At 36.5% G+C, this 22,611-nt stretch overlaps 1 protein-coding gene across 2 annotated transcripts in view; it reads right to left on the reverse strand.

The window, feature by feature from the left end:
- Positions 1–2,460: 2,460 nt before the first annotated feature.
- LOC130921820 (potassium voltage-gated channel subfamily D member 3-like) overlaps positions 2,461–22,611 on the reverse strand; it is a 132,204-nt gene continuing 112,053 nt past the window's right edge. Inside the window, exons 4-7 of one of the 2 annotated variants that reach the window (XM_057846119.1) lie at positions 22,390–22,491; positions 7,122–7,214; positions 6,796–7,046; positions 2,461–3,886 (exon numbers count right to left, since the gene is read on the reverse strand). In XM_057846119.1, coding sequence (XP_057702102.1) covers positions 3,661–3,886; positions 6,796–7,046; positions 7,122–7,214; positions 22,390–22,491 — 672 coding nt within the window. In that variant the 3' untranslated portion in view covers positions 2,461–3,660. Of the gene's footprint in view, positions 3,887–6,795; positions 7,215–22,389; positions 22,492–22,611 lie in introns of both variants that reach the window. The other variant, XM_057846118.1, reaches the window with a different exon arrangement.

The raw sequence follows: 22,611 nt of genomic DNA on the forward strand, positions 1-22,611 counted from the left end.
TTTATTTTTCATTTTTTATAATTTTTTTAATTTACACACACGAACACAAAATACAATATTCCCCTCAAAGGAGCAATTACCACCACCCAACAAAGGAAGAAACCGCAACTGAACTACTCACCCAAGTAGAGAGAAAAAAAAAGCACAAAAACAAAAAGAAAAAAACTAAGTGTGCACCAAATGAGCCCATGTTTCCCCTTGATCATATTGAGTCAAAGTTCCATTTTGTTCAAATTTTCCCTGTATGTCAGCCACTTCCCCCAGTTTTTCCAAAACAAGTTTTCTTTTATCTTCAGCCTATATGTTAGCCGTTCCATCTCAAGTATTTCATCCACTATTGACAGCCATTGTTCATATGTTGGAGATTCAGTACTTAACCAGTTCTTAGTTATGGCCTCCTTCTTCACAGCCACAAGGAGAATTTTTACAATGTAATGGTCAGCCTTTTGTAAAAAAAAAAAAAAAAAATCCTCGAAAAGTCCCAGATATAATACCTGACAGGATTTTGGGATCGTGTATACCAATATATCGCAGAGAACTGAGTGAACTTTCTCCCAGAATGGTTGTATATTTCTGCATGTACAAAATATATGTGTATGATGTGGATTCATAGCTTTGCACAAGCTCCAGCAAAATTGTTGGTTGTTCATTTGTTTACTTTTCATTTTTAGTGTAATGAAATATCAAGTTAGATTTTTCCAATTGAATTCCTTCCAATTAGGAGATTGTGACGTTGATAAATGTGATTGCCACACTTTACGATATATTGTTGAGGGCAGTAGAGGTAGAGGAGAGGTTAACAGGTCCTCCTCACAGTTCTGAGATCAAGGGATTAATCTGGCCTTCCTTTGTGGAGTTTGCATGTTCTTCCAATGCCTGCTTGGATTTTCTCTGAGTAGTCTGGCTTCCTCACATGTTCCAGAAACATGCATTGTAGGCTTATTGAATCTAAATTCTGAAAATCTGTATCTAAATTCCCTAAAGTGCGATTGTGAGTGAGTCTATTTGTGCCCTGCGATTGGCTGGTAAACAGTTCAAGGTGTGCTCCAACGCTTTCCCATAGCAAGCTGGGACAGGCTCCAGCACCCCCACAAACCTTGTGAGGATAAGCGGTACAGAAGAAAATGGAATGCCATATTAATTTGTATTTCAATTGAGGCTCATTAACAATCTATCAAAACCTTTTATGAGTAATTTGATACAACTGTTATGATAATGCTTTTATTAATGTTTTATCTTAGTTGAATAATTTATATTAATTCAATACAGCACTGTTTTAAAAAAACAGACTTTATTTACTATAATGGTATCTAGATTTTAATATTTTTTAGGGTGTCAAAATTATTGCGTTAACGCGCGGTAATTAATTTTTTAAATTAATCACGTTAAAATATTTGACGCAATTAACGCACATGTCCCGCTCAGACAGTATTCTGCCTTTTGGTAAGTTTTACAGCAAGGTTTTTTGTGCTGTCTAACAGCGAACTCTTGTGGTCGCTTTGCGACATGGTTTATTGCTTTCTTACCAGTTCAATATGGCTGCATGACGTCTCGGGCTGACGTCTACGTTGTAATGTTGTGCTTATATGATCCTTGGACAAGATTTGTCCGTAAGTATGGTTGTTGTAAAGAATGTACATATTATGTTAGTAAGCGAAATGTTATATTTTTTGTATGAGACGCTTTTTGTTTATGTTTAGTGAACCTGTATAGCGTGCTAAGCTAATGTTGTTGCTAATGCAATGCTTGTGTACTTTTTTTTGTAGTTTTACGAAGGCCTAAAGAGGACAATGGTTTGAGGCCATTTTATTAATAAATCAGATGAAAAAGGAAGAAGTCTGATTATTAAGGCGTCGTTCACTCGCTGTCTAGCTTTGGAAAAAGTAGACGCTTCGGAGTGAGGACAGCATAGACAGATTTAAATGACAGTAGAGTGAAATGCCCACTACAGTCCTTTTGTACCGTATGTTGAATGTTTATATCCATCTTGTGTCTTATCTTTCCATTGCAACAATTTATTTTACAGAATATATATATAATTTACAGAAAAATATGGCATATTTTATAGATGGTTTGAATTGCGATTAAATGCGATTAATTACGATTAATTAATTTTTAAGCTGTAATTAACTCGATTAAAAATTTTAATCGTTTGACAGCCCTAATATTTTTATATCAATTCATAATTTCAATACCTATTCCAATTTTTAAATGTGCTACAGTATTTCTGACATGATGTTTAACACATAAATAATTAGTAATGATAATAATAAAAAAGTAACTTGTATTATTACTTTGTATTAGTAATTTATTGCTGTTGTATTTAAATGTTTGATATATTTTAATCAAATTATGAAGACAAATTTCATTATTTAAAAAATATAGGATATAAAATTATATCAAATTATCAAAATTATTTTATTATTTTAAATTAGAAGTTGTGGTCCCCAGCGAGACAGAAACCAAATATTGACAGTTGCAGCAGAGTTTAATGGTCATTTGACACTAGTGTCAGAACAAACATAGTGACAGTCACACTTATGCACACACACCCGCACGTGCTCACGCACACGCACACATTCATACTAGCAGATAAACAACAGCAACACAAACATCCAAGCCAAGACTTTTTAAAAAAATGACAAACGAGCAGATGTTCATTCAGTTTTCTGCATTACAAGTGACAAGTTAAGTCGTTCCCGTCTTACTTTTCATCAGTTTTGTCACAATGGCCCCCCCAACTTTTCAGTTTATACAATAACACAGGAATGCTTTTTTCTTGACATCAGTAATATGCAAATAATGGGATCTGATGGAATGACGTACATAAGTTAATAACAAAAATAATGTTCACCAGTTTTCATTACATTTGATGCTTGTTCCAACTCAAAAAAAAAAAAAAAAAAAAAAAAAAATGCCATCAGTTTTAATATTTAGCCATATACAGTATAACCCCAATTTGGGTGTTTTTATCCGAATGAAAAAAATCCGTTTTTTGTTTGACAATAACTATTTGAAAAACAAAGTGGAGACAAAAACACCATAAAAATGCACATTTTGGACCATTGCAAATAACATAGTCATTATGTCCCCTCCCCTACAGGGACAGTGTATAGCAGCCACTGTGATGCACACACACTCAACACAAACAATATACAATGAGACTAAAACCACTTAAAAAAAAAACAACTTCTCAGTGCAGTGATGCCCTAATATTTTTGTTCATACAGCATATTCATTCAGCAGTTTGTTGCTTATAAAAAGGCAATGGAAATTATGAAACAATCTCATTGACCTGGATGATTCAAACAGAACGACAGGTACATTTACCCGGAGAAGTGGCGTCCACCCCAGACTGGTCACAGTTTTATGACATAAAATTTAGTTTATTGGTTGATTAGAACAAGGGAGGAATATGGTTTTTATTTTTATTTACTTTTTTTTTTTTTTTTGACAAGACACACAGAATAAAAACATTCAAGTAAGCATAGTCAACACTTTTCAGACAACAAAACATTCGTTAAACTATTTAAGTAGACTTTGTAGAAGCTAAACAGCGCTACCGGCTGGACTGATATGCATTGCACCGCAGTGTCTCTTAAAGCCTCCACTGTGAGTGGTCAGCCTTGTCCATCTCATATTTACAAAGGCCTCGGTGGGTCACAGAGCAGACACTTTAATGACGTTGGCCGAGCTGGTGGTGGTCTGGATGCTGGGGCCGGGTGAGGGTGGCGGTGGCCTGTGGATGGGGGGGCCGTGGAGGTTATCGCCGTCTGGTGCGGTCAGGACAGGAGGTGACGGGAGGCTGACGATAGCTGTGGTGAGCCGACCGCCCTTGCAGTTGAGCCTGCCAATGTCGTCTGCTTTCAGATTGAGTTTTGAACGACTACAATTAAAACAAAACGAAATAAAACAGATCAGTATAATTATATACAGTATTTACATATACGTTTTTTCATGTAGATTTTTGTCTCAACATAAGATGGTAAAAAAATGTTAGAAAAAATATGGCCAAAGTAACGCCACGATAATTTAATGGAAGTTACCAAATGGGTCTTTTTATACATCTACATGTACATATACATACATGTATACAGTATATGAGTTGTATTTCATATGCTACCTAGATATAAGTAGCACTACAAGCTCATTCTGACTTTCTTTACCAAGGGGACACCATGTAGGGGTTAGACAACTGATAGGACAGGAAGAAGGAAGTCAAGCCTACACTTTGTAAGAGTACTGTATACAAGGTATACTTTTGAATTCATTATTGATTTGTGCATATGACAATGTGATTAATTGCAGTTAATCATAGTCCAGGCTATTCATTACGATTAAAAATTGTAATCATTGCCCAGTCTTAATTGTGTGTCACAAGGAATCGCGGGAAATCTGGAATACTTTTTTTCTTTTTTTTAATACTATTTTTTTTAAATACAATTTTTTGGGTCACTTCCTGTTGATTTGGGCCATTTACTGGCTAAAATTGATAAAATTTCTGGCTAGAAGTTGGGAAGCCACTTTCTGGAAATACTGGCTTTTATTTACCTTTTTCTTCACGATTACATTCCGGAAAATGCAATTCTGTGGGGTTTTTTTTCAATCCATTACCGGTAATCAAAATTACTTCAACAGGGATCCGCATGATGAAGGTGTTGTCCTTCCTTTTAAGGCAGACATGTCCAAATCCGGCCCGGGGGCCAAATGCGGCCCGTTGTCAAATTTCATCCGGCCCCCAGCCTCTGTCATAAAATCAATAACGTCTGGCCTGCACGCAGACTTAATAAATTGGTCAGCAATACCGCTACCAGCATATTAAGTAACTTACACACTAAATGCTGCTCCTCATTTACCCACTAAAAGGCAGCAGCACTCTAAGCAACATTTCCCCGTGTGACCCTTTAGTTCCAATTTTCTAAAATGGTGACAATCAACAACAACAAAAAAAAGAAAGTTGACTGCGACGGCTGACGCTTCAAGGATAGGTGGAAATTGGACTATTTCTTAACTAAAATACGCAACAACTGTGTCTGCCTTATTCGCAAAGAGACAGTCGCTGTTTTTAAAGAGTTCAATGTGAGGCGATATTACCAAACAAGACACGCTGACATGTATGATAAGATTACAGGGAAGATACGTAGCAAGAAATTGAAGCAACTTGAAGATAGTTTAATTTTACAGAAGCAGTATTTTGCAACAGCCCGAGTGTTGAAAGAGAATGCCCCAAAGGCTAGTTGCAAGACTGCTGAAAATTCATTCATTCATCATGAAGGGTCGCGGAGCTGCTGGAGCCTATCTCGGCTAATTACGGGCAGTAGGCAAGGTACACCCTGAACTGGTTGCCAGCCAATTGCAGACATAAGCGGATTTTAAGGGGGGCCAGGTGGGCCAGCCCCCCTCCCCCGGTGGCCGAAAAGTGTCATTGCATTTATTTGACTTTCCTATATATATATATATATATTTATATATGAGTTGTAAAGCAATAAAACTACAACAAAAATGAATGGAATGAACAAAAATATATATATTTTTGTAATGGGTCAAAATTATTTTTCGAGCACCTTAGACGGTCATTTGCTTTGCATATAATTTTTTTAAAATTGATTGAAATTTTTTTTGGAATTGAATGATTTAGATACAAATGTTCTAATCATGATATGGCCCTAACACAAAAAAGATTGCTTCAATCAAAGCAATCTTCAATCTTTTTCAATGATAAATTAAGTGTTCAAATGCAAAATTTTCAATTCCAAATATTTTTTCGCATTCAAAAACTTTTTCTATGATTGATATTTTTTGATTGAAGTGGTTTTCTTTTTGAAAAGCAACTTATTTTTAGATTGAATAATAAAGACAAAAATGTTCTAGCCAAAATGTGGCCCAAACACAAATCAACATTACTTCAATCAAAAAAGTTGCTTCAATCAAAAAAACAACAAAAACAAAAAAATCAAAAGAAAAATAGCTTTCACATGCATTTTTTTGTTTTTTAAATTTCAAATGTGTTTTTAATTAAAACACATTTTTTGGTTGAAGCAACATTTTTTTTGGTTGAAAATATATATTTTGATTGAAACAACTTTTTTTTGATTGAATAATTAAGACACAAATCTACCTCCATAATTGTCAACTTATTATTATAAATATTCTTGAAAGTTAATTTTATTGCAGACACTGCGTTTCGGGGTCATCAACATGTTGTGCCACCCCTGCCCTTAAGGTCAAACTCCGCCTGTGATTGCAGGGTACAAGGAGACATACAACCATTCACACACACATACCTTCGGACAATTTAGAGTGTTCAATCAGCCTACTATGCATTTTTTTGGGGTGTGGGAGGAAACCGGAGTTCCGCGAGAAAACCCATGCAGGCATGGGTAGAACATGCAAACTCCACACAGGAAGGCCGAAGCCCAGGATTGAACCCTTGATCTCAGAACTGTGAGGCAGACGTGCTAACCACTCAGACACCGTGCCGCTATTGTTGAAATTATTAATTTAAAAAATATAATAAATAAAAATAAATAAATATTGTTGAAATTATTGATTCAAAAAAAATAATAAAGCAAATGTGACACACAGAATGGCTTGCTAAAATTTGCTTAAATATATTGTTCTACGTAAAGGATGTCAGCCAAGGTCGGCCCCCCACATTTTTACCACACCAAATCTTGCCCCAAAGATTGCCCCGAAGATCCCAAAAGTTTGGACACCCCTTCTTTAAGGGATATGGGTCAAGTTAGGGTTGGGTACAAGGCCAGGGTTAGGATTGCGCACGATTGTTAATTTCACCTGGTGGAATGCGACGGCCTATCAGCACACTGAATGTGGATGGCGCTGAGCTCTTGTAAGGGACTCTGTTGGTTGGGTCCAGGCTGCCGGGCAGAGTTGGGCAAGGCGGCGTTCCTCTTGGCCCTGCCGCCACAGCAGGTGGGCGTTGCGCCGTCACGACTACTCACCGACACTCTGCGGGCGGGGAAGCTCTGCATCACAGCTTCTAAATAGTTCTGCTCGTAAAGCTGCTCGTCTATGAACTCATGAGCCTGGAGGGGAATACATGTCAGAAGGTTTAAAAAGAAGCGGGAAGGAGGGGAAATAATTTGGAGGGATTCACATACAGTAGTTTTTTCCAGACAGTGCAGCAGATGGTGGTGTTGGCTCTCTAAAAGACACGATGACTTTGGCAGCTTCTGCTCGCTTGCGTTAGCGCCCTGGTGTATAAGAACATGAGCAGGTGTTGAAAAACTCTGACCAAGTTATGTTGTTTTTTTTTTTTTAATTCCTTTTAAAGATTGTATTCCATTTACCATCCAGGTACATAAATGGTACAAACTTTACTTTATTGTAGCCATGCTATTGCCATGAGATCCAAGTTAAATTATTTCTGTTACACCAAGTGAAGTGGCATGAAAAAGTATCCGAACCTTTTGGAATTTCTCACATTTCTGCATAAAATCACTATCCAATGTGATCTGATCTTTGTTAAAATCACGGTGATGTAAAAACAGTGTCTGCTTTAACTAAAACCACCCAAACATTTACAGGTTTTCATATTTTGATGGGGATAGTATGCAAACATAAAATAAGTTAGTGAACCATCACATTTAATATTTTCTGCCCCCCCACCCCTTTGGCCACAAAAACTTTAACCAGATGCTTCCTATAGCTGCAGATCAGTCTGGCATATCAATCAGGACTAATCTTGGCCCATTCTTCTCTCCAAAACTGCTGTAGTTCAGTCAGATTTCTTGGATGTCTGGCATGAATTGCTGTCTTTAGGTCATGCCACAGCATCTCATTGGGGTTCAAGTCTGGACTTTGACTTGGCCACTCTGGAACGGGTTTTTTGTTCTTCTGAAACCATTCTGAAGTTGATTTACTTCTGTGTTTTGGATTGATTGTCTTGTTGCAGCATCCATCCTCTTTTTAGCTTCAACTGTCTGACAGAAGGCCTCGGGTCCTGCAAAATATCCTGATAAACTTTTAAATTCATTCGTACATTAATGATTACAAGTTGTCCAGGCCCTGAGGAAGCAAACATGATGCTCCCTCCACCATGCTTCATGGTGGGGATGAGGTGTTGATGTTGGTGAGCTGTTCCATTTTTCCTCCACACATGATGTTGTGTGTTACTCCCAAACAACTCAATTTGTAAGCAACTTCTATGACTGTCAATTGATGAACATCCAGACTTTTAGAGATGGTTTGATATCCTTTCCCAGCTTTATACAAATCAACAATCCTTGATCACAGGTCTTCAGACAGCGCTTTGACCAAGTCATGATGCACCTCAAATAATGCTTCTCATCAAGACAATTCTTACCAAGTGTGTGTTTTATAGTGGGCAGGGCAACTTTAAACCACTCATCAGTAATTGGGCACACACCTCTATGGCACTGAAAGATAAGAATTCACAGCCAGTCTTCCTGGTGTGAATGAATTGGACGTGCAATGAGTTAATACTATGAAAAAAAAAAATCTATTTTAGAGGTTACGTGTTTTAGTTTTAATGTGTGTATTTCTGGTTTTATCACTTTTATTTCATTAATTGGGTTTTTATAGACATTTAATAAATATATATAAAAGTATTTATGATCATGACGAAATAATGTTTTTTTAAATGACCAAAAATGGTCACTTGCTCTATGAAGGGTTCAAGATCTTAAGTGTCAACTTTTGAATAGCTGACCACTGTAGTGGCCACTGTACCTAAAAGGGTTAATCACATTGTACCAAAATAAAAGACACTGAATCCACTTGTTGGTTAAGGTAATCTCAAACTCATCTACTTCCAATAATGACCTGCGGTACTGTAAAAAGTTGGCACAAAATATTATTGGATACTGCAGGCAGCCTTGAAGTAAGCGGTGCGTGACGCTTATGACTTAGAAAAAAAGATCATGGATTACTTTCTCGAAACGGCTTTCAATGGGTTTGAAAGACAATGAAGTTTCGTCTCGAGTGTTGCCAAGTAAGATGACAAACAATTGAATTGTCCTCCAACACATGTGCTCAGTTTGGGTCGCGGGCGATCAAGCTTCAGAGATCCTCATTCACATTCAGCACACTCATGAACAAAAATCTAAGAACGTGGGCTGAGGAACATGACAGCTTCTTCCTGATTGTGTTCCTTTTTTCAATGCATCAAGCCTCAATGCTAGGCTGCCTTTTCATGTGAATGAAGGCAGTTTTTCAAAAGTCAAAAACTCACAAAATATGGTGTATTGTGGTAGCATTATGGACTCTCAAATTTGGCTTGGTATTCGTTTTTGGGGGGGCATTTTTGGAAAATTGCACCTCAAGGCGGGTTTGACTTGGCAACACAAAATATGGTAGGGTTATCATGAATAGACTTACAAAAGTGTGTAGAAAACATGCATGCCTCAAATGATGTAGGAAGTCTGCCATTTAGGTTTATAACAGACACTTTGGGTCATTTTGGAAGTTTGAAACACTTCTTAAAATGAAGTTGTCCATAGTTTGTTGTCCAATCAGTACTAATTTGGAAACACACAACTGGACGCAAAGAAAAAGGTCTGTAAAGACACTGAAAGAGTGCCATTTTGGTCTGTAGCAGTTTTGGTATATTTATAAATAGAAGGAAATACCATCACTTTAGGTCTCCTCCCCATTAGGGAATTGAACACTGGTCCTCTGCATGACAGGCAGAGATACTAAGCCGCTATACTAACAAAGACTGGGATCAATGCTCGGTATCAGTGCAATATATTAAGAGGGTTACAACATTCCCATAGCGATCCATTATACGATTTTACTTCCGGGTTTTTTGGGTGGTGGAGCCACGGGTAGTTCCAAACATGGCTTAGACGAGGGTGGACCGCATTCATACGAATGGCTGGCTGTAAAGTATATTTGGAGGTAAGTTGATGAAAAAAAAGATACCTTTTGAATTTCCAACAGTCTGTATTCCATCAGAGGTTCTTTTTGACGCATATGTTGAGCATTATTTGTATGTGCGTGGCGTAATTATACATATATTTTATCTTGGTTGATGAGCGATTTCTCCTACTTTTTAAGCTGAGTCTGCTAACTAGGAATGTATCACCAGGGATAAATTCATTAAGTCACTACCTCTTTTAAATTATCAACTCTTTCAGAGGCCGTTTGTGACGTGCACACTCATCTGTATTTGTGAGTATTGGTAGATGACCGGCTTTCACGTGCTTATTAGCCCGATTTTGAAGCTTTGAACTAAGGTATCCCCCTCATGAAAGAGTAGAAAGTCAATACATGACAGCCTGTATTCTTTACACCAAAATGTGTGACATGATTATATTTAAGAGATGTGTATAGATTGAAAAGTGATGTCAACAAATAATAGACACCATTTTTTAATAAAAAACGAATTTCTTGTATATTATTTTTTTTTAGGTTCCATTTTCATAATCCACATCAAGCTGTTGTTGGTGCCCGCTGATGGTGACTGCTGGCTTTGGGCAGGAAGCCTATTTTTAAATAGCAACAAACAAACAAACAAACAAACAAAAAAAGCCTTTTATTTCATGTTTTGATGACTGACCATTGCCATCCATTTTTTCTGTTGCTCTTGGTCCTTGGGGAAACCATGCTGCACAACCAACCATCACAGGCCACTGATCTACAAAATGTTAGGTGTAAACAATGAACCATGACGCCAATTTCACCAATTGTTCAATAAATAATGTGATTTATTTATTTATTTATTTATTTATTTTTTAATCAAAGGGTAATAAGTTATACATTACACCATGTTGAGGAAAATCATAAAATGTTGTTCCTGTCTTGTAATCATTTTGTGTTGCTTGGGTCCAAAATGAAAAATGCCTTTAAAGAGGTACAGATTTGGTTTTGCTAAAATTAGAGGCTACATTCAAAATTTAGTTAAGTTATGCAGGAAATATTTGTTAAATGTCATTTCTTTGTGTTTTAGGGTCAAACTAAATCTATAAAATAAAAAAGAAAATATACAAACACACACATATACAGTATATAAGCATTATATATATAAGCAGTAGAAAGTGGAAAAAAAAGAATTTTAAATGTCGTGAGTCGTGACCACAAACCCAAACGTTTTGGGAAACAGAAGTGTTTTTGCGACAAAACAAGCTTGGAACTGCCACTTAGAACTTGGGAACAAAATATGTTATACATGGCGTTATCTTTAATATATTACCACAGGTAGATGAATCAAGGAAATCTAGACATTCTCAAGAAAAACGGTATTCTAGTTGTGAAAAAAGAAAAACCTAAATCATCTTGCATTTCAATGTAAAAGTCAATTTCCCGTGCTCATGCTAACAGAAACATATGTTTACCCCACAACATGGGAAAGTTCCCTTCTGCGTTAGAGTTTACATAGTTTTCAGTTGTCGCCTGATCACTCCAAATGTAAAACTAGCATTTACGTATATGTCATAATGCAATGGCATAATCAAACACGTACTTAGATACTTGATTTAATAAATTTTTCAATAAATGTCGCAATTACCGCTGTCACTTCCATTGAAAACCACTACAGCTCTGCTTGTGCTTGGACCTACTCACCCCCCACATGAACCACGTGACAACCGGCGGCGAGAACAGTGTCGTGACTCTCTTTTTACGGCTCGGTTAGTACATTCCTGCCACCTGAAATGTTGTACAGCTAATTGTTCAAGGCAACTTACCAAGAGTGAAATAGGTTTGTTCCGATCATGTTTTTTTGCTCCCGATCCGATCCTGATCGTTTTAGTTTGAGTATTTGCCGATCCCGATATTTCCCGATCCGATTGCTTTTTTTTGCTCCCGATTGAATTACAATCATTCCCGATAATTTTCCCCAATCATATACATTTTGGGAATGCATTAAGAAAAAAATGAATAAAACTCAGATGAATATATACATTCAACATACAGTACAAAAGTTCTGTATTTGTTTATTATGACAATAAATCCTCAAGACACATACATTATTAACATTCTTTCTGTGAGAGGGATCCACGGATAGAAAGACTTGTGACTTTGTATATTGTGACTAAATATTGCCATCTAGTGTATTTGTTGAGCTTTCAGTCAATGATACTCCAGCCATGCCCGAATGCATGATGGGAAGTGGAACCATGACTGTGCGTAGTGCAACCAATTGATATATCTTCTCTGCGTTGGGAAATAACATAAAGTGTAAAGAAAAAGATCAATTGCTACCTTGCTTCCCCACATTGCTTCCTATGATATTTCTAATCATAGGGAGAGGGATTGTAAGGCTTTAGTCAATTCAAAAAAGGCTCCAAAGGCTGCCAAAATTCACTCTACTCATTTTACGCTGCCTTTTATATCTCCATATAGGTAAAACGGCGCCATTATGGATTGAGCGAGGTAATGCGTGAGTGGGTCGTGCAGCGCATGCTTTATTTGCGTTAAATATTCTAACGTGATACATTTTTAAAAAAAATTATTACTGCCGTTATTAGGATAAATTTGATAACCCTACCTTAAGCTTAAACTAAAAACTCTGGATGAGTGTAACATTATGTTTGTAACATTAAATACAATTAGATTACGATTTAATTTAAAAAAATTATATATTAAAAAAAAGGCATGGCCGATTCCGATACTTTGAAAATGACGTGAGGTGTCCCGATCGATCAGCATCCCGATCGATCGGGACACCTCTAGAGTGAAACACAATTTTAAATAAATATACTACTACTACTACTACTACTACTAGTATACAACTAGTTTCAGTCTTAAAATGGGACGAACAGAGCAAGCGCCTGGGTGACAACTAATGTAATAGGAATTGCAATGTTAAGCCTTCGTGTGAAATTAATGGAATATTTAAGAAGGCACCATACATGACAATGAGCTTGATGTGAGTCGCTAATAAACACCGTCAAAACAAATAAAAATCCCAATAGAAAGCTGAAGGCGGAAGTTAATTTAACTGACAGAAAAAAAGTCACATTTCGCTTGACGGCCGCCGCCATGCCGCCATAATTCGCTGACGGCCTCGAGGCAGATTTGCCTAGGGCCGCTCAAAGATGGCATTTATATGATAATACTATGGAGCGGCATCGACTCCCAACTCGATTAGATCCGAATGGATTTGAGGAAATGGAAGGACATAAGCTGGTGTTAAGAGATGCATCGTAACGGCGGTGGAGGAGATGAAATAGAGGGCAGATGAATGAAATCAAGCATGACAACAATCAGATGAGCAGATTGATACATGAATATGAAATGTTCAGACTTCTAAGGAAGAGCCAATGCCTCTCTATCCAATACACCAATGCAGCGATCCCCAACCACCGGTACTGGTCCGTAGCACATTTGCTACCAGGCCGCAAAGTAATAATAAATCATTTTTTAACGACCACAATCTGGCCTGTGCCTCTTGACACATCAATATGCCTGTTTACTCTTTCGATATAATTATAAAACTGGATAGGAAGTCCTCACTGAAATCCATTGGAGCTAGCATCTAGCATCTATTTTTCTATACCTATGTCATACCTGTCAAGTTGTATCGTTTCGGCATAATTTGTATAAGGGAGCACAGATTTTTAAATGTGTACGCCGTACCTTCAAAATCTGTACGTTTTTCGTGGATTAAGTTTTTTTTTCTCCGTTCAGATTTTGACACCGTTTCGGCAACGAGACAGTGTGCGTTACTATGCGTTACTATGTTGGTTGAATGACGCGAGAAAAGTCAAGGACACGGAGAGAGAAGAGTGTTTGTTGCGACGCTGAAGCAATAGCGTTGCTAGGCTAGATGGCTCCAATATTTCCTGACTGTAGCCAACAGCCTACAATCTACGCCTAGATATCACATGCATATAGAACTACAAGCGAAATGACAGACTCGGCGGTGTTAGTAAACAGCCGCCATTTTAAAGCAGTAGACTTCTCAGAAAGGTTCTGTTGTAGTGAACCTTCCTAGCAAACCTAAGTAACTTTTTATCTAAAACACTCCTAAATCGGCAAAATCTTGACATGAATCTATCTTTAGATGATGAAACAGTTTTAAAACTTTCACATGTCGAAAGTAGACAGAAGGGAACTAATGCAAAAACGGGAGCAATTTTAACAACTTTAACAGTTGATTCACAACATCAAATGACTTCCAAACATAGCAAATGTTACTGTTTTTTGATTTGAAAAAATGAAAGAAAAAACATGAAAGGTAACACTAGTTACTTTGCCAAGTAACTAATTACACTTACTTTCTACTTTTTTACTGAGTTACTAAATTACTTTTTAGGAGAAGTAATTTGTAATTGTAATTACTTTTTAAAAGTAAGATTAACAACACTGGTCATAAAGATCAAGTCTGCAGAATGAAAAGTGACGAAAGCGGAGATTTTATTCTGCCAATTTGTTGCCGAACACAATTTGCCTGCAACTATTGCTCAACACTTCTCAGAATTAACAAAAGAAATGTTCCCTGACTCAAATATTGCATCGGTAAGTTAATTTTATCAATTGACCTTATTAATTTGTAATTGGACACTTCAACGAACTACTTTCAAGTCAAACTGAATTGCGAGCTGAAGTGCCATGAAGTGCAGTCATCAAGACATGATAGAAATTGCCAAAAGTGCTACATAGAATTATAACAGAAGTCACTGTTAAATTTTAGTAATCATGATGTAGCTGAAGATATTGATTGTTCTTTGATTGCACCAGGTTATATGTTACAAAATTACCAATAAATTCATATTATTTTAAAAATTGGAGTTTTATTTTTGTTTCGTATTGCACGCTATATACAACGTTGTAAGATTAGTCACCAATTTGTAAGGGCATACGTCACTATTTGTAGGATTGCCAATGGCCTCGGGTTGACAGGTATGCCTATGTGCGCTTTTCCGTCATAAGTACGTAGGCGCATCAGATTTGTTCCCGGAAATAATAAGCCCAGACGATAGTGAAGATGACTGAAAAACAGATGTCTTTGGACAGCCTTTTTACGGGAAAAGGCCACTTGCTGAACCAGAAGAGAATCGACAACCAAGTCCATTCTGAATAACTTGTGGCTAAAAGATAGCATCATACCTTACCAAGAAACCTTTTATGATTGGAGAAGACCTCATTATGCCTGCGGCCAAAGATATTTGCCATCAGGTTTTAGGAGAAGCCGCTTTAAAAAAAAAAGGTAGATTCAGCCTATGGTGATCAAAAAAAGGTTGGGGACCACTGCCCGACATAATATTACAGTGGTTAGCGCTATGGCCGCTATGGATGCGAATGGTTTTCATCCTCTATTTTATTTTTAGCCATTTTGACAGCCAGAAATCATACCGAAAGTTTGCAAAGCCATTTGAAGAGGCAGCTCTGAGGATTAGCGCCACCCCCACGTTGACTGTCGTGAACCCTCAACTAGCTTTAACCCCCCAAAACACACATTTCAACTTTCAAGCTGAGCAGAAGATTGTTATTGATCTTGTCTTGTCTAAGCAAGAAAGTGAAAAAAAATATTTTTTATGTCATATCTGCACTGAACCACATGGGTCTCGTTTCTCTTTGAAGGACCTGAAGTCTTTTTTTCCTTTTTTTTCCTTTTTTTTTTTTGTTATTATAGTCACCCTCCTTTGTCCCTTTGTTATGGAGTATAAAGCTGAAAAGAGACAAGAAGCTGTTTTTTTTTTCCAAGAAAAATACAATAATTCTTTCAATGTGATTCTACTCAATGTCTTTATTTTAGTAATTAAAGAAGAAAAATAAGAAAATAGCTAGTTTTCTCTTTGTTTTGTTTTTAAAGAGAAACTGCTCACATTGACACTTGAAACAAGTCTCTTTTAAGAAACTTTTTTTTTTGTGTGTGCAAACTTTTAGGTAACACTTTATAATTACCCTTTTAGGTAACAATTTATAATAACTACCCGTAGTTAATAGATCATTAGTAAACTGTTGATAAATGATTTATTGTTGATTTGTGAAGTATTTGTTAACAGTTTGTTAAGCATTTAAAGGGTGTTCCAATATAGTTGACCCCATTCTAAATGCCCATGCTAGTTCATGGATCTTAAAAAAACTATATATACTTTATGTTGAAGGTCATAAGTTTTTTTGGTTAAATATACAAAGAAAAGTACAAATATTCGTTGGTTCTATGGCAGATTTTCATGAATGTGCAACATGAGCATTGCCTGCAAAATGCCTTATCAAAGTGCCTTTTCTTTTGAAGTAAACGGCATTTCTTAACCTGAAAAGATAGAAATGCCAAACGTTGCACACAAAAACTTGAAACTTTTCTACACAAACTGTGTTTCAGTACCCTGTAAATACTGAACAAATTGTTAACAAATACTTCACAAATCAACAATAAACCATTTATCAACAGTTTACTAATGATCTATTAACTAGTAAAACGGATAGTTATTATAAAGCGTTACCAACTTTTAAAAAGGGAATTGTTCATCTAGTTAGTTCTGCATACTTACCTAAATCACAGGTGTCAAATTCAAGGCCTGAGGACCTGATCGGGCCTACAATGCCATTTTGTGTGGCCCACAGATGTACATCATGTGCATTAAATTCATGTTTTTTCACATAAATAAAATTGGATGTAAAATTTATGTAGTCTGAAATATAAGTTGGAGGACTGCATAAATCAGAGCATATTTGTTTTTTCTTTGTTTTTTGTTTTTAACTAAAAATGTAAATACATCGAATAAATAATGAATAGTAAAAGAGAATATTTACTCTATTTTCCTTTGTTATTACAAACTAATTAAAAAGTCGGTTCTAACAATGTCCCTCAACAGTTAATTGGCTGTCAAAATAGATGTCAATTCATCTGATAATGGGTCTCCTTCCCCTCTCATATCAATAAAATCACCACATCAGCCTATTTCCATCTCTTGTCTCTCGTCACCCCAACACCGCCATCACTCTTGTTTGCAGTCTAGTCACTTCCCAGATTGACTATGGTAACTTACTATTGTTCAATCTCCCAAATAAATTCCTCCAGAAACTGCAGCTCCTCCAAAACTCAGCAGCACGCCTCATCACCCGAACCCCCACCACACACCACATCACCCCCATCCTCCGTCAACTCCACTAGCTCCCAATTAAACAAAGTATTATCTTGTACAGTGTCCTTGAGTGTTTTAAAAGGCGCTTGAAATTAACTGTATTATTATTATTAACGTGATGAGACCTGCTGTGCATCTGGAGTTCATCTGGGTCTTCTAATGACGGCCAAAGGTAGCCACGTGTGGTGGTACGTATTTGTTTTGAGGACAACAAACCTTTTAATATACAAAAAACATGAGACAGGAATGGATTCAACCACTGCAACAGTAACTAATGCTTGTCAAATTAATCATAGACCTCAATTCTCTTACGTATTACCACTCATCAGCATCCCCCCCGATAGATATAAGTTACTACAATGAACTTCAACCTATGTATAACGTTAATATCCTTGCCTTTACTATTACTACCAAAAGTTTACCGCAATTAAGTTATTTTTTCTTATGTTTTCCAAGAAAAAAAAGCAACAAGAAATTCAACAAGCAATTTAAAAAAAATTGTTATTCTAACAGTAAATTTAAAATGACTAAAAAATAAGCTAATCATTTTTAGCATGATTTTTGAATATATATATTTGCTATTATTTTTCAAATACTGTTTCTTGAAATCCTGAGCACTTTTACCTCCCCTCAAAAGATAATTATTTGCACAGTATTCTTTATCTTCCCTTTTCAGCGTGGCCTCCTTTGAATATTGTCCAGCGATAGAATTTTTAGAGTAAAACGCTTCCTGTACATTTTTTTCCCACGCAAACGATATTTAATTATCACTGGGGGCAACAAAATAAGCCAGGTAAAATGTTTTAATCTTAATTTGGTTTTGCATGCAAAGCTTAAATCGAACGTTGGAGTGCAGACAAGTAGAATAAATACCACGTGTGTGATTACTCTCTTATCACCTCTGCCCTGAGAATGTAATCATTTTGACTTTCTTCAGCTCTTTATAGCTTTCAGATGGACTTTTCAAGTGTGCCTTGGTTAATTAAGGCAGTAAGTGTCATTTTGAGGGCATGTAAATGTGAAAATGTCTTTCTGTGTGTGTGTTAGAGATGTGAAACGGACTGCAATAATGAATGCTGTTGGACAAAGACCAGCGTCATTAATCTCCCAACCAGACTTACAATTTGTTCCTTTTTAATAAAGACGTTTCAGAACAGACTCTATTCTTTCATTTTATTCAACTTGATTCTCATAATGTGAGAGTGCATGAAGTGAGGACTTTATTCTCAAGACATTAGCACTTCAATGTCTATAAGTTTCTAAACTCTTGTGACACTGCGAGAAAAGGGGTGACGTAAAAAAATTCTGATTAGCTTCATTTTCTTAAAATTACACTTCAATGCTTGTAAAATTAGGACTTGAGTCTATCAACGTCACGACTTGTCTAGCAGCAAAATGACTTTATTTTCATTATGTCGCCATTTCATTCTTAAATTACAATTTAATAATTCTTGTAAAATTATGTCATCATTCTCACATTAGGCCCTTTTTTCTTCATGACATCAAGGATTAATTTTCGAAACGTTAAAATTTCAAACTTGTAACGTTACTTCTCTATTCTTGTAAAATTAGAAATGAATTCCCGTAATGCTACAATAAGAATAACGGGTAGCATATTGTGTAACATTGTTTAAAAAGTGCTTTATAAATAAATTCTGATTTGATACAATCTAATTAATTTAACATTATCACTTAATTACTCTATACACTCACTGTATAGTGTAGTTTCAAATTCATCATTTAATGCTTGTTTTTTTTTTTTTTTTTTTTTTTTAATTTTATTTCTTAAATATCATGACTCATACACAATCCCACATTATTATTTGCTGCCAGACCCTCCCAATTGAAATGGATTGGACCTCTACCACTGTTAAGTGATGTTTTTAAGAAAGTTTAAAAAAACAATAATAACAAAATAAGTTATTCTTGCCACAGACTTCATAATGACATTGACGGGTCAGATTGGTCATGCACTGCGCCTCGCCTTCAGGTAGGGGCCGCGCACATCAAGAGGAGCTATTCACAAACACGCGCGCAGCGATTTAACGCTGGATTTCTGTTACAAAAGTACGAAAGTTGTAATGCATACAGACAGGAAGGATTGTCTCAGGAGTGATTTGTTCGAGTATTCAAGATAATTACAGTGGTACCTCGACATACGATCGCTTCGACACACGATCCTTTTGACATCCGACATAAAATTTAACTCGCCATTGTTTTCTACATCCGACGACATTCGTAAAATACGACGACGTGACAGACGAACGCACGGCTGATTTTCTTGTGAGAGAAATCAACACAGGTTTCAAAAAGGTTAGTACAGGTGGTGAAACAAGGAAAAAGGTGACGCTTACAATTGAAATGAAGATGCAAATTATAGAAAAATATGAGTTTAGGGAGCGTATCCGTGAACTGGCACAATTATACCTCTCCACTTTCCTCCTCCGACCACCGTTCGCCAGTCTTTATGTTTTTTTTTTTTTTTTTTTTTTTTTTTTTTTTTTTTTAAACAATATTTTTATTGATTATACACATTTTATAGCAACATACAACACAGAACAAAAAATAAACAAAAACAAAACCGTCCACAAGTCAAGTAGTTTCACAACTTATTATGCCACAGGTAGTTGTACACCCCATTTGTCAATAAAGTCCAATAAAGGTTTCCATATTTGCTCAAAATCATCTGCCTTTCCTCTCACTACATAGGTTAGTTTTTCCAGCATAACAGAATTTATCATTTCCTTAATCCAGTGATTTATTGAAGGTGTGTCCATTTTCTTCCAAAATAACGCAACGAGCCTCCTGGCCTGTAGCAGTCCAAAATCAATCAAAGTCTGTTTTTTTTTGCAGGTCACAGAGTCCCTTGGGTAAATGCCCAGTATAAACAATTTTGCATTATACGGTACGTCAATCCCAGCGATATATGACATAATACGTGCCACTTCTATCCAATATCTTTGCAATTTAGGGCAGTCCCAAACACAATGTAAAAGAGTTCCTCGTCCTTCTAAACATTTAATGCAGGTGTCTGGAATATCAGGGGACCAGCTGTTTAACTTTACAGGTGTAATGTATACTCTCATCAGCCATTTATATTGCAATAACCTCATTCTTGTGTTAATAGTTTGTTTTTGGGCTTTTAAACATGCCCTGTTCCATTCTTCCTCTGTTATTGCCTCCCCAAGTTCAGATTTCCATGCTTCCAGTCTATCAGTTGCGTTTTCACCATCACTCTTTACCAAAACCGAGTAGAATAGGGAAAGTAAGCCCTTCTCATGATGTGAGAGTGTCAGATTTCCTAAGATCGACAGTGGTGGTTCCGATTCAACCTGTTTGTATTTTGAAATAATAAAATGTTTTGCCTGCAAATATTTAAAAAAATGTTTTTTTGGGATATGAAACCTGTTAGAGAGCTCTTCAAATGTAAGTAAAACATTGTTCGAGTATAGATCTGAAACTTTTCCAACCCCCTTCTCTGCCCATATTTTGAAACCACCATCATCCCTTCCTGGTTCAAAATTGGAATTACCCCACAGAGGACTATAGCGCGAAATTTGAGGAACATCCTTAACGTGTTGATGTGTCTTATACCAAATGTCAATACAATTTTTGACAAATGGGTTTCTTGTTTTCTTTTTTAAAACTTTGAGGTCTGCAGAGTACAAATAAAGTCTTAGGGGTAGGCATTGTACCGATGCCTGCTCTATAGCCAACCAAGATGGACGTGTCTCATCTGCAAAATAGAATGCCATTGAACGTAACTGAGCAGCCCAATAATACCATTTTAAATTTGGAAAACTTTGTCCCCCTCGTTCATATGGAAGGTATAAAAGTCTTTATAAGTTAAGTTGACAATTATTATTGTGGTAACACCGCCAAAGAAATCGCCAGCTGCGTCAGGTTTTTATCATTTATTTCAGAACGTATCCAACACAAAACGCCTACTGTCCACCGCAGTTGATGGTATTCTCAAGTAAACATTGAAAGCGAAAGTAAAGTCTCTGTCACGTCAGTCACGCGGCGCGTTCAGATACAGAAAAAAATGTCCGCCACATTGGAACCCGATTCGTTACATTACTACAGGAATTTTTATTATTATTATTATTATTATTATTATTATATTATTACTCCGATTTGTATTTATAATGTATGTGTTTTGTTATGTGTAATTGCCATTTGTAATAGTACCAGCAGTATTTATTAAGGATTTAGTGTAGGTTTTTGGGCTACGGAATGAATTAATGGAATTTTAATGTAATCTTATGGGAAAATCCTGCTCGACATACGACCATTTCGACTTACAAACAAGGTCCTGGAACGAATTAACTTTGTATTTAGAGGTACCACTGTATTATATTTTTCATACCATGCAAGCATATTGAAACTCAAGAAAGAAGAAGAAATTAGAAATGAGTTGATACGGCATCGGTATCATAGTTCACAATATTTATGTAAAAAAATGCTAATTGCACAGTTCTTTTGCTTTTAACCACGAATCGAGACTGTTTTACGTCAATATCTACAAAGAATTCTGTGATTTAAGCATTTATTCACAAGAATTTTCACCGGAAAAGCTCTGTTTACATAAAGCAGCCGCTAGCTCCATTTAACAACAGACTAGCATTGTTCTTCAACATATTTACGTAAAATAAATGCTAACTGCACGTTTTTTTTTTGTTTTTTTTTTGCTTTTAACCAAGAATCGAGACTGTTTTACGTCCATATCTATAAAGAATTCAGGGATTTAAGCATTTATTCATAAGACTTTTCAACAAAAAAAGCTCTTTGTCTGTCATTCCACTCCGTCAGCTTTGACGGCCTCGCCTACAATGCAGGCCTATTTATCGGCCCCACACCCCTTGTACCGTCAATACATTATGAAGTCTATGTTCTTGCTTTGCTAACTACCACACCAGATACCCCGTGAATACTATATGTACACCTGGGCTGGCAGTGAATACAATCACCAAAACCTTTTTTGGGTGAAATTGCTACATATTTCTGCCATATCGTTCCTGTCAAAATGGATTGAACATCTATCGTTGTCAATGGCAGCCAAAGAATTAGTACGCACGAATCAATCTTTCTCAGTAGCATAGTGCTGTTTTTAACTCATTGCCTGCCATTGACAATGAAAAACATCAAATGAATCTAAACATGTTAGGACTGGCTTAAAAGGCTCATGTTTCAGTGGGAAGAGCCATTGAATGAATGCTCTTTCGCCTCCTCCCAAACAGAATTGGACGTCAAATGCCGTCATTGGCAGCCAATGAAAAAAAAAATCTTTAAATAAAATACACCGCATTTGAAGAAATGTTTTAACTAATCTACTCCAAAGTGTATTTTAGAGTCAGACGTCATCCCTCACCGTCAGCTCCAGCAGCTCGTTGAGGAGTCCATTGCGTTTGCTCAGCAGGAAGGCGTTGGCGCTGCCAGTCTTGGCTAAATGTATACGAGCCATTCTAGCTTTCTGGGTGCAGAAAAAGGAGAGTGAATCATGTCAGACAGGTGGGTGGCATTTTAAATGAGTAAAACGTTGTCTTATAGATCACTTACAATGCAAACTTCGTCATATTCTTACATTCTATAC

The sequence above is a fragment of the Corythoichthys intestinalis genome, chromosome 9 (genome assembly GCF_030265065.1).
Source record: "Corythoichthys intestinalis isolate RoL2023-P3 chromosome 9, ASM3026506v1, whole genome shotgun sequence".
NCBI classification, from domain to species: Eukaryota; Metazoa; Chordata; class Actinopteri; order Syngnathiformes; family Syngnathidae; genus Corythoichthys; species Corythoichthys intestinalis.